This window comes from Chenopodium quinoa, unplaced genomic scaffold (assembly GCF_001683475.1).
Source record: "Chenopodium quinoa cultivar QQ74 unplaced genomic scaffold, ASM168347v1, whole genome shotgun sequence".
Classification (NCBI taxonomy): domain Eukaryota; kingdom Viridiplantae; phylum Streptophyta; class Magnoliopsida; order Caryophyllales; family Amaranthaceae; genus Chenopodium; species Chenopodium quinoa.
This window is the reverse complement of record NW_018742616.1, coordinates 1,772,596-1,784,956: the sequence shown is the minus strand read 5'-3', so window position 1 is coordinate 1,784,956 and position 12,361 is coordinate 1,772,596. Positions and strand designations below refer to the sequence as shown.

The window sequence follows — 12,361 nt, the reverse complement described above, 5'->3', positions numbered from 1 at the left end:
TGAAAATACTCCGGATGATTTAAAGATGAAGTAAGATTACAACTTACAACTTTATGAGTATTAGTAGCAATAATGAAATTTCAAGAAGGTATTGAAACTTTGGGTAAAGGAATTTGTGGACATCGAATATGGAGTATAAAAATTTGCTTTATGATATCAATTTTATATCGGGTATTTGACCCATCTACAAACTTTGTTGTTTCTTCTATAAAAAAACAATGGCTGAAAACAAAAAGATAAATTTACATTGTCAACATTTACTTAAGACTAGAGTCATATGACATGGGGAAACCAGAAACAGCTCTACAACTCGAAACATCACAAGCAGCATTAGGTAAAATGCTTAAGAAAGAGCGGGAGCTGATGGATCGATTCCTGGAATGAATTCATTAAAATTTACATCCTGGAAAATTTCGGCCCAAAATTTCCATGTTGCTCATAGATCCGTGAGCATACACCTTGGGTTCTTTCACCTGCAACATAAACATAAGAATCATACATCATTTTAAATAGCCTTCAAAGTACATCATTTCTAAGTTGCATCCTGCATCATTGAAAGTTTCCTACCAGTACAACAGGTGGACCACTCTTTCGAAGATTAACCTTGGAAAATCCATCCATCGCGAACAAGCATTGATATCCATCAATATGGGAGCGCTCACTGGCATAAAAAAAATATTGTATTAGAAACATCAGTAGAATTTATTAAATTGTTTATATTGAAGTGGCATATCCAGAGAATCAGTTACTCACTTCAGAAGGTAGGTGAAATTTCTATGATAATAATCTTGAGAAGCTAAATTCTCCTCTTTGGAGTACCTGCATCAAAGAGCACAGAGGTGAAGTTAAAATCCTGTACAAACAGGATGTCAACATTACATACTTCTGCAACGATTCTTAGCACCCCCCTCTCTCCCCCCACACAATATAATTATAAGAAAAAGGTGTTGGGACGTTGGGTTACGAGGGGGCGTCGACAAAGCTCACACCTCCAGCAGTCCAGCCAAGAACAATATCAATCAAGAGATCACAAAACATATAACACTTTCTAATCAAGGCTACAGTTCTTAGGAAAATAAGGGCTACTAAGAAGAAAATTGTGGAGGGCGTCAATTATCATGAGATTAGAAGTATGGGGCGTGCATGGCTAGCAGAAATTTCCATGAGATAATTGATTGTCCTTGTATTTAAGAAAGAATAAGGAGAAACTCAACTTTCAAATGACAAACAAACACCCTCCCCTAATAAGGTACGAACCATTTGCCTTTCCTAATAGACAAGTATAAATGAATGAGAGGCTCAGCAAAGCGTACCTCCACGGATGACCACTTTCACAGAAGCGGGTAATTCCATTCATTGCTGAATAAGTGTCTATGTGAACAGAAATTTCACCAGTGCTGTTCAAATGACCTGCCAACACAACCAAAAGTTTCAACATGAAAGTCTGCTCTAGAAGCAATGGGAGTTGATTCATATGAGTATAGCTGAACATGTTTGATAGCTACCACAGGACAGAATTCGGCACAAAAGATATTGGCCACTCTCTCCTAGGGCAAAATTATTTACAGAACATCCCCTTCCTACCAAAAGAAACAAAGATACCTGTTCCAATACCCAAGGATATGGATATCAACTAAGTCCCAGCCTTTAACCACAAATTATAACCCCGCAGTTTGATTTTTCCAAAACAATTTGCTTCAATGGTCAGCAAATTGTACTTGATTGACTACAAAGAATCAAAATGGTGTAGAAACTGTAGATGAAATCAGAAGAGGTTAAACGGATAATGAATCAACAACTTCGAACTAAAATCCTGCTACAGACAGCCTATCATGGACACTCTTCATCATGGGCAACTGGCACTTATAACCCTTCTTCCCAGGTAGAACTACCCTCTTTATTGGGCAATTGGCCATGCCAATATATGTCATGAAAAATGTAAAACCGTCTACTCAAGCCAACAAAAAGTTCTACACAAAAGTGGTAATTACACAAATTACAGCATGTGAAATTCTTGAAGCTTTCACGGGACATATATAAAACTTATAGCCATTATAGGTCAGCAAAATAAAAACTGCATGAATTTTGATTAAGGCAGTGGAAAATCAGTTAAAGACCTGGAAAAAAAAGAGTTTGGAAATAATACTTTACACTTGGTTCAGTCCAGAAGAGAGAGAAATGAGGAGCAGCCTGATGGAGTCTCTTAATGATGATTATGATGAACTTTCATTTTAAAATTTGTAGTGGTTGAGAGGCCATGCAAACAAAGATAATTTTCCTTGATCTCTCTCCTACCCTCACACCCATCTCCCTCTTCTTTAACCAACATTCTCCTTTTCTCCTCCAACTGTAAACAGCTGAAGATAAGCAATGAGATCTGAAAGTAAAGAGCACACCATGACACCATGAACACTATAACTGTGTTACCAGCAATCAAGACAGGAAAATTTTTCTACATGAACAGCCAAGACATGACAAAAAATAGCTTTTGTTGTTAAAAAAAACAGTAAGATTGGCATAATGAAAGAGTAAAATCTCCTCTGTGTAAATTATGTGATTACATGTTCCTCTTACACAAGTTCATCCACGGAAAGAGAGGGGGGGGGTGGCAGAGTGAGAGAGAGAGCACAAACCCTTTTCATGAAGCTTCCTTAGAGCATAGCCACTGGGATAATTATGGTATGATGCCATGAAAAATAATATTGTGCACCCTAAACTACAGAGTGGATGATAAAAAACAGAATGAGCAAAAGAAATTCAGCTATAACTTTCTAACAACTTGCTACTTCTATCATAGAATTTACCTGATTAAGAATAGGCCAAGCATTCCAAAATAAATCAACCTCCAAAAGCTCTTTTTCCTATTATTGTATCTGTAACACAAAAAAATGATAAATTAAAAAAAAAAATACTATCAAATATACAAAGGAACAACATACCATTATACCTAATACCTAGAGACTTCATTTAGAATAAATTACATGCAAAAACCAAATTACAGCCTAAATAAGTAGTAAAGACAGCACACTTTTAAATAAAAAGACAGGCAAGCATGTATTCCATAACAAAGTCAACTGCGGATTTATTATCAGAATTTAAAACACAGACCAATCTGCTAGACACGTCCAAAATTTACTCAATGAAATAATGAATTATTTTTTTTTTGAAACCATGAGATAATGAAATTTATTTAACAAAAGAGATGAAACCGAAAGCCATACATTCTGCTTGCTGATATTGCAGCAGTCATGTTAAAAACTGGAATAGAACTAATGACAAATCGTAATTCCTGCAACATTTCAAATTTACTGTACTTAGATCCCGTAGATAGCTATAATTAAGCATATGAATACATACAAGAGAATCATACCTTGTGAGGTAATTTGGAATACAGGATCACAAAGGACAAAACTGGGAGCAGATAGGGTAAAATCCTCCTATCAAGTAACAGACCAAGCTGTAAAAGGACTTCTCAAATAAGATTACAATAGTGTAAGGGATCTAGAATCATAAGAGCTGTAGTTGAACAGAAAAGCTATCAGATACCCGATTACAAGGTATACATGCAATTATGCAAAAGGGCTATACAAAAAAGTAAAAAACCAACAATCAAAGGGACTTCTCATTGCCCATGAAACTTTCAAAACCTAGTAATGATATCATCATGCAAATCGAAACATCATGAAAATATGAAATTGTATGGATTTGCAGAAAGAAGTATATATTTCATATTCACACTCACCAGAACGAGTGGATATGCCGCAAGCAGTGACCTGGGAAGCGCTGAAGTGAAATACCAGTGAATTGAAGAGACCTAAGGCGATAGTATTAAGGACAAGCTATGGAAATAAAGATTCAACTAGTGTATATAGATGGTCCTAAAGCTATATCGATCAGTGACACCCAGCCTACCATAACACAGCCAAAACAGAGAACAAAGAAGAGGGTGGGGTGGGGGGGGAGGAATTTCACTGCTGGAAGGATACACCCCATTCAGAGCTCCGATTTAACACAGAGTTGAACCAGAAAACTTCAAATTCTGGCCAAACAACCCGTCTCCACATTATTGAATCAACTAGAATGGTAAGACCTGCAAATATTGTGCACAAAATCAAAAGGTTAGCCACTGGTTGATAAATTGATAATCATCAAACACTCTGTAGGAGTGTAGGTACATTACTCTTTTACATCTTTCTTTTTTCCTAGGAGGAGGCGTGTAAGGGTGACAAAAGGAGATTAATGTCAAACTTTTTGCGGGGATGGGGGGCAGGAGTAATTTGTGATACTCTATAAGATATTATCAGAGGTAAAGTTACCAACCTATGGAAAGTATAGCTGCCGTGGAACAGCATTTAATTGCTTTCCACAATGAGACTGATTTGCTCTGCCATTGCATAGAAAATTTTGGTCAGTAAAACAATGAGTGAAACAATTTGTAACTTGTAAACTCTAATTTGCAAATCACCATAGGTAAAGTAAATTCAGCTTAATGTTCTGAAAATTTCAATAGCTAAAGCATCGCAGCTGTTAAGGCTAAGAATGCAAGTCACTTAATGTTCCACTAAAATAGTGCAATTGTCCTTGTAATTGCTAAGATCTGACACTTAAATAATTATCTGCCAATAAATTTAGGGCCAGAAATGTAGTCGATATAATTCAAACAAATCAGATTCGATATGCAGCGACACAATAGTTCATTAGAAAAGAAAAAAAAAAAAAAAAAAAAAGGAATTCCTCTTGTCAATTTATCACCATTTCACTTCTGATTTAGTACACATAATTTCTTTTTTCTTACAAGAAAACATCATAAAGGCTATTGTACTGAAAAGACAAAGAATGTAATCCCTTAAAATTTATCCTTACCGTTACAATGGCAAAGAGCTTATTTCAATTAGTATATGATGGCAAGTTAATTGTAAGTTCAATTGGAAATAATTTCTAACATGCAAAACTGATGATGCAGGAACATACATGCCAAAATCAAAAACAGAAAATTGAAATAATGCTTGTTCTTCAACAAGAAAGCATATACGATGGATATGTGAAATAAATAAAAGATATATAATAATCACAAAAGGAGAAAAAATGTAGAGTTCTTTAGGATCTGTCAAAAACATACCAACAAAAGCTGAAGACCGATGGGGCAGGCTAACAGTAACACATCACATCTGAAAATCAATGTTGCAATAACCTGACATAGAGAGAGCAGAACGCTTTATTAACCCAAAAAAGAAACCAGGGACCCGTAGGGGCCCAACAGTTTCCAGCATGGCTTCCACTGTACACAACTACACAAGATCTAGGGGAATTCCAGATCTACGCAGCCTTACCTCTAGACAGCGTGAAATAGTAGAGAGACAATTTCTTAAACAAGTTTCTAAATGGGTAGTCAACTAGTCATAGGATAGAGGGAGTAAAAGGATGGATTCACAGAGCCTATACTACAAGTCTGAGTAAAAGGAAAACTGATGTTACACGATTAAAAAATGAGTGCATCTATGACCCATAGAATATATTGTGAAATGTTTGAAATACCATATAGCTAAAAGTAAAGGATTATGTGCTCATGTGTTATCCAAGGAAAGAGAAAAAATAGTGAATCAAACAGGTAGAGAAACAGAGGCACACCTAGAACATTAATAATCTACTGTTCTACAAAGATGCCAGGAAAAACATTTGATGCCCAATTCAGTTATAGGCGGGACCCCAACCTAAACATTCTCCATTTCTTTCAAACTTAAAAGACGGTAGTCCCTGCAGTATCTTTTGCTCCTCCATCCAAAAAGAAAAACTTATATACTCCAGAAAAAATCTTGTGCTAGAGAAATTCTTAGTTGGGTCAACCTTAAATCATCATATGCTAAGACTGAAAAAATAATGGATAAAAGAGGTTTTCCAAGCATTTGTGTTTCATGGATCCTGTTAAATCAAAATATTGTGCAGCCTCAAGCCCTCAAGGAACATCACTGAAAATTGAACTTTTCAGGCTTAATATCACCGAACATTGACCATAGATGAGTTATATCTCGGGATTGAATGTACACGACAGGAAAGACGCACCAGAAATTGTAATGCTGTATAACAGCTCCCCTTTAACCAGTAACCATACGCCATATTGACTGCAGTACAAGTGACACATCAGTTCAGGAAGTAAAGCATTCAGCTAGTAACTTGACTAGTAAGCAGATGAAGAAAACTTAGGCATCCATATCTCAAGCATATTCTGGATTCAAATTTCAAAGGAAGAAATTAAAGAAAAGAAACAGCTCCTTGTCCCGTGCAAGGAATCATGTGAAGTAAAAATGACCTCAAGGTCCTTAAATGTATGGTAATAGGATTTTAATCAAGTTACCATCACCCAATGCAGTTGACTACTAATCATGTAATAGTTCTTTCTAATTTCCAGTCCAAGACGACAAATGAAAAATCATAAATGATAATGTTCACCTCCATCAGAAAGAAAAACGAAGAGGAGAAAATTAGACTTGAGTGAAATATGAGGTTCACCTAGGTCAATGATGGTATAGGAGAGACATAGAAAAAGATAGATATAAAAGGTACTCACCTAAACCCAATGCCAGTATGTTTGGAAGAGGACGTGTGCTGTAAAATAGCAAGTGAAACTGAAGAGCTGTTAATAGTACAAAGAAACCTTCTACTTGGAGACCAAACTTGCTTCGGATCTGTAATAACAAAGCAAAGCTCAGTGTAAGTAATTGGTAGAATTCAGTTTTAAGATATGGAACCAAAGCAGAAATTTTAAAAATCTAAGCTAGTAACGATGGTGTAAAGCATAACTGCATAACACATGGGATATTATATGCACCTTATTTAATTTAGCATTCAAATTTTGGTCGATATGTTGGCCTCTCGTCTAATATACAAGAATTTGACTAATAGATCTTTCTGCCCATGTGGAAACTTAAAAAGGCCTAAATCGGTAGCAACAAACAAGCAATATGTAATCAAAATAGAAAATTCATTTTATAGAGAGATTTTATAAAGATCCTGTAGGAAAAGGACACTGTTTAATCAAAAATCTCAAGAAATATTTAATACACTACATGAAGGCAGCCACCACTTCCTAATCTTATCATCAATTGGTTATTAGATCCATGTGATTGACAAACACATCACAACTTAGATTTAGTAGATGCAAAGGCAAACAAAGATCAAAAGACAAAAGGCACACAAGTAAAATCAAATTAAGTTTATAAAAATATGTAACAGTCAGAAGAAACTACATACCTGAAGCCGGAAAAAGCGTAAGGTGGAAAGTATGATGCAACCTAACACCAAACGAACTAGACAGAAAAGAAAGAATCACAAAATCCATGTCATGGACAAGACTATATAGGACTAGTGAAAGACAGATATAATAAAATATCAAGAATTACATGAGTTATTCAAAGACAAGCACAACCAGATCAAGCCATCCAGCAGTATATAGGTAGTTTCATAATTAATGTGTCGTGTAAACTAGACTGAAGAAATGACAAGTTTTTAAAACTGCAAAAAAAAATTCATAGTAATTGACGAAAGAAAGAGAAGACAGACTTCAGCTATGTATTAAAGATCAAAGAATCTCACCTACAAAGAGATTATAGATCTTAGGCAAGTACAGAAAATTGATGACTGATACGAAAGGAGATGCCAAAATGGACACAACCCAAGCACCTACCAACAGAAAAAAAGATAACAATGTTAAGAGAAAATTTTCTTGAAACCTAACCTATGAGTAATCAAACTTTGAGATTTGATTGAACTGACGAGTTATTAGTTTATTACTGATTTTTTAAAAATTATAACTATCGAGTTGGTTCTACTGCCATGGCAATCAAAGACATAGACTCGAATGATCCACAATTTTCTGATGACATTGCAGCAAAGCCTCCACGGGCTTCCTAGTCGTACAGAACTACAGATGAACATAGTAAAAATCTGAATGCATGAAGCACATTTCGAGCTCTAACAACAATGATCCTAAACCGTATAAGCACATTTACGTATTACCCAATAATGAGGCACAATCTGACCCTAGCCTACAAAATCTATTAACCATAATTTTATAGTTGACAAAAGAACAGGGAGTTGTCTTGGAAAAACCCCAAAGAGATGACACCCATTTATAATAGGAGGGCTAGGTGCAAAAGCAACATACCCTCCGCCGCAAAGGGATGCCAAATTGCCAACTGCCATGTGTAGACAGCAGCAAGAGAGGGGAGAGTCCTCAAACTATAGTCGCTCATGATATAATGTGCAAAATTAAGGAGTAACATGCGATGCCCAAATGGAACATTTTCCCGATCATACAGATGTGCCAAAAATAATAACTTGATTTTGTGAACAAGCTATGCCCTAATAACCCTCTGGTTCCTCTCTTTCAACAAAGCACTTCTACTTTACCTTTTTTTATCAATGCTACCAACACGTTTTTGATCTGGCCAACTTGAACCCGAAATACCCCACTCAAACAAAATCTCAAAAGCCAAGGAGAGAACGTTTGAGGGCAGAAAATTAAAAGGTGGAACACTGATTCATCCTCTTGCTAACAAAGGGTCCACCACCTAATTGCTACCTTAAAATTCCTCTCTTTAAAACATCTTATGGGGGATTCTCAACCCCACCCCCAATCTAGGCAAAGAAACAATCTTTAGCAGGAGCAACCTTTCATAATCCACCTTAGGTCCTTAAATATTGAAAAAAATTACAGCTTATGATCGCTACTTCTCCCCGATCATTTGGCAATCTCAAGAATAATATGATTTCCGGTCCACAAAACAATAGCAATTGTTTAAAATTGCAAAAACCCATGACTTTGGATACTAAGAATACACAAATTTCACTACACAAAACAACAATCAATGGGCAATAACAAACATAAAATCTCACCAATGAAAGTCCTCGGAACGACACCAGGAAACTCCAAATGATCATACTGTTGTAAGTGAATCATTAACCATTAAAATTAACCAATTGAAAAAAAAAAAAAAAAAAAAAAAAAAAAAAAAAAAAAAAAAAAGAATTAGCATAATCACTGTAACCTCAATGCACAAACATCACCCAAATTAACATACCTCAGCCAAATGCTGCCGATTATATAGTATATCATGCATTGCCTATTTAATCAAACAATAACAACAAACGATTAAACAAAAAAATGATAAACTGGGTGAAAAACTGAAATTTTAACAAAACCCACAAATTAAAATTCTGGGTTTTCAGTGTAATAATACCTGCATATTAAAGCTTTCTTCAACTTTAGTATAAGGTATGGCAAATACATAGAATGCAGCTACTGCTCCCAAAATCAAATCATACCCTTAAAAAATTAATACAAATTCATGAGATTAGCACAATTAAAACCCTATAAATCTAAAAAAAAATGGATTATGAAGTTAATATTACCGTAATTATGGAGGAATTTGGCAGATTTGCGAGCCATTTGAGCTGAGGCATAAACGTACAGTGAAAAATTGAAGGAAACGGAGTGATGGAATTGTGTTGTTGTTGATGGGTCTAATTCTGCTGGTACTGGATCACCCTTTACAACGAACTATTACAGTGAATTTTGAACTATTTTTTATTATTTATAAATTTTGGATTTAATTAAATTAAATTTAATAAGTGTATAAATATGAGAAACCTTGTTTTTAATGATTGTGTTTTTTTTTTTCTTAAGCCCTTGGAGAAGATAAGAAAAATTAGGAGTGATTTCCATAAAAATTGTAAAAAGAAATTAAAATTCCACAATTACACTAATCTATCTCTTTTTTTTTTTTTTGTAAAACAAATGTTTGGCTTTTATTTTATTTTTTTGTGTAAGACAAATGTTTGGCATCGTTTTTTTTTCGGTTTTTTTTTTTTAAAACAAAAAACCAAAAATAAGAAATAAGAAAAAGGTGTTTTCACTTTTCTGTTGTCAGTTTTTAAAATTACCATGATTTTAATAAGTTTGACTATTATTTACTTTATATATTATATGATTTTGAAAAACAAAAAACCACAACAATACCAAACGAACCCACAGCGGATTTACTTTATATAAAACCGCTAATTCAATTAACAGGTTATCTAAGTAAAAAATCACCTTATTAATAATGTGGGTTTAATGTAACGTAAAACCGCTAATTGATTTAAGGCAAAATCATAAGCGGTTTTGCTCTAAATAAGGAAAGAAAAAAATTCATATTAAAAGATGTTGGATGACGTGGACGGTATGCAGAGAATCTATCTATACTTAGTACTTAAAAACACAAACCAAAGTTGTCACATGCCCTCCTCTTTCACCTTTCTTAATAATCATTCTCTTATGAGGAAAATCTCTTCAACTTACTGATATGAAGCGCAAGTCTTTAGATGTTTCTTTGATTGGATTAAATGAGGAGAAAATTTTCATATGTTTGTTGTCTTTAAACTATTTTATAACTCTGTTTGGTTGCAGTACTTATTTGCTTTTGAACAATGGGGTTGGTTTAGCCATGTACTTGGATTTGTTTAATTAATATATCTCCTCATTTATCTTAAAAAACATTCTCTTTCCTTAACCCCTTTCCTTATGTTTTCAAAGAAATTCTCTTCATCTCCCCCTTTATTTCTCAATAACTCTTTATATTTTGTAATCTCTATTTTAATTCAACAAATTAAATTCCTAAACCTTCTCCTCTTCTCCCTCCATCTTTCAATTCAATTTATTCACATTCATCATTCAATCATTAACCCCTTATCTTCCCTCTCTTCTAATGTAAATACAAATTTTCAATAAAAGCTTTTTTCACGTCACTTAAGTTCCAAAAATAAAAAAAAAAAAAAAAAAAAAAAAAAAAAAGAAATATCTCTCAAAATTCTATGTAAAATTTCTACAACAATGAAGATGATGATTGAAAAGAAAAATATTGAGGCAACAAAGAAAAAAGACTTGAATTTGACAAGAAATATGAAGAATTTCGTGCAAGAATACTATAGAAATTCCGAAATTCCTTAGGATGACATTGTTTGCATGTCATAGGGTCTTCATTTTCAAGATATTAAGCGCACTATAAGAGAAATATATTGGCAAAGAAGAATTTCATAACTTAATATTTGATGTAAAAATATAAAATATATTATAAAAGTGTTTGGTATTTAGATTTTTTTATACAATTTGTTGATTAACTACCATGCAAATAGAGATTTGATTTTACAATTTTAAGCCATTTTTTCTACAATTATTACTACTAATTCATAAAATGTTATAAATTATCAAAAGACGATGAAATAAATTCATTCAAGTGATTTGTAAAGTTTTAAATAAAACAAATAACTTAGCCACAACCTGTGCGTAGAACGGGTTCAAAAGCCAGTTTTGATAAAAAGTAGAGCAATTGCGGAATTTTGAGTTCTTTTAGCCATATACATGAAATCGCTCAAAATTTAGATTGGTTAATGCTATCTCGTAGATCATAGTCAATTTATATTCATAATAATAATTTTGCAGATGTTTATATACCAAATTTTTCTACTTTTACAAATTCATATACAGAGTAGTTTTATACTGCACAACTAAATTGTCGTTTTAAAGTATTCTGGAACAATGACAAGTAAATTTTGATAATCCGTACTTCACACAACGCACCACGTCATCACGTACGGAATTATTAATTCAACAATACATTATACCTGTAAACATATTACAAAAAGTTTTGGGAAAAAAAAAAAATATATATATATATATATATATATATATATTTATATTGCATTGTTTCTTTTTTTATTTATTTGTCATAGTTACATAAATCTTGCATCTATGTACTAACTATATACTAAAGGCGAAGCAGGAATGACACGTGTCATCTCCTGATTAAATATTTTTTCGCTTTTTTTCCATTCTTTTTTTAATTTTTGTTTTGGTCAAACCTCAATAACTATAATATTTTATTTCCATATTTAAAGTACTATATAATTAAAATACTCTAGCTTTATTATTTTTGGCAATAAAGTCTATTTTTGGCCAATGACTATGTATAATTTTTTTTTATTCAATGACTATGTATATTTTTTTTTTCTCCCGCTTTATTATTTTTGGCAATAAAGTCTATTTCAATTAGAGAAGAAAATATTTTAATACTCAGTAACATATATAAATGTAAATTCTTTACTTTTCTATTCTTCATATTAATAACATCATGTGTCAAAATTTTGTGCAAAAATATTTTCAATTAAAATTTTTTTAGGGAAATTCTACATGGTGGCCTCAAGGATTCAGTTTATCTACGTGAAAGACGAACTTTTTTCCAACTCTCTTAAGTGGCACCAAGGTTTTGAAAAATTAAGCATAGTGCCCTTTTTAAGGTTTTATGGCTAACCTTTATGATTAAAATGG

At 33.3% G+C, this 12,361-nt stretch overlaps 1 protein-coding gene across 1 annotated transcript; it reads right to left on the bottom strand.

Annotated features, from left to right (window-relative positions):
- Positions 1 to 129: 129 nt before the first annotated feature.
- Positions 130 to 9,781, bottom strand: LOC110721548 (dol-P-Man:Man(7)GlcNAc(2)-PP-Dol alpha-1,6-mannosyltransferase-like). Its single transcript, XM_021900722.1, has 20 exons — positions 9,409 to 9,781; positions 9,237 to 9,322; positions 9,078 to 9,119; positions 8,893 to 8,938; positions 7,591 to 7,677; positions 7,249 to 7,304; positions 6,566 to 6,683; positions 6,061 to 6,119; positions 5,120 to 5,191; positions 4,321 to 4,384; positions 3,987 to 4,090; positions 3,743 to 3,814; positions 3,371 to 3,457; positions 3,222 to 3,289; positions 2,805 to 2,873; positions 2,634 to 2,716; positions 1,314 to 1,410; positions 754 to 819; positions 568 to 661; positions 130 to 473 (listed from the first exon to the last, which is right to left on the bottom strand). Exons 1-20 carry the CDS (start codon positions 9,443 to 9,445, stop codon positions 390 to 392), a joined length of 1,491 nt encoding a protein of 496 aa, XP_021756414.1. The 5' UTR covers positions 9,446 to 9,781; the 3' UTR covers positions 130 to 389.
- Between the last annotated feature and the right edge of the window lie 2,580 nt (positions 9,782 to 12,361).

Bases quoted from the DNA above. Each gene is read 5' to 3' on its own strand.
- LOC110721548 (XM_021900722.1), bottom strand. From the start codon at position 9,445: ATGGCTCGCAAATCTGCCAAATTCCTCCATAATTACG. The intron at 6,120-6,565 runs GTGAGTACCTTT...CTTGTACTGCAG, and splicing joins CATACTGGCATTGGGTTTAG to TCAATATGGCGTATGGTTAC. The intron at 662-753 runs GTGAGTAACTGA...TTTTTATGCCAG, and splicing joins AATTTCACCTACCTTCTGAA to TGAGCGCTCCCATATTGATG.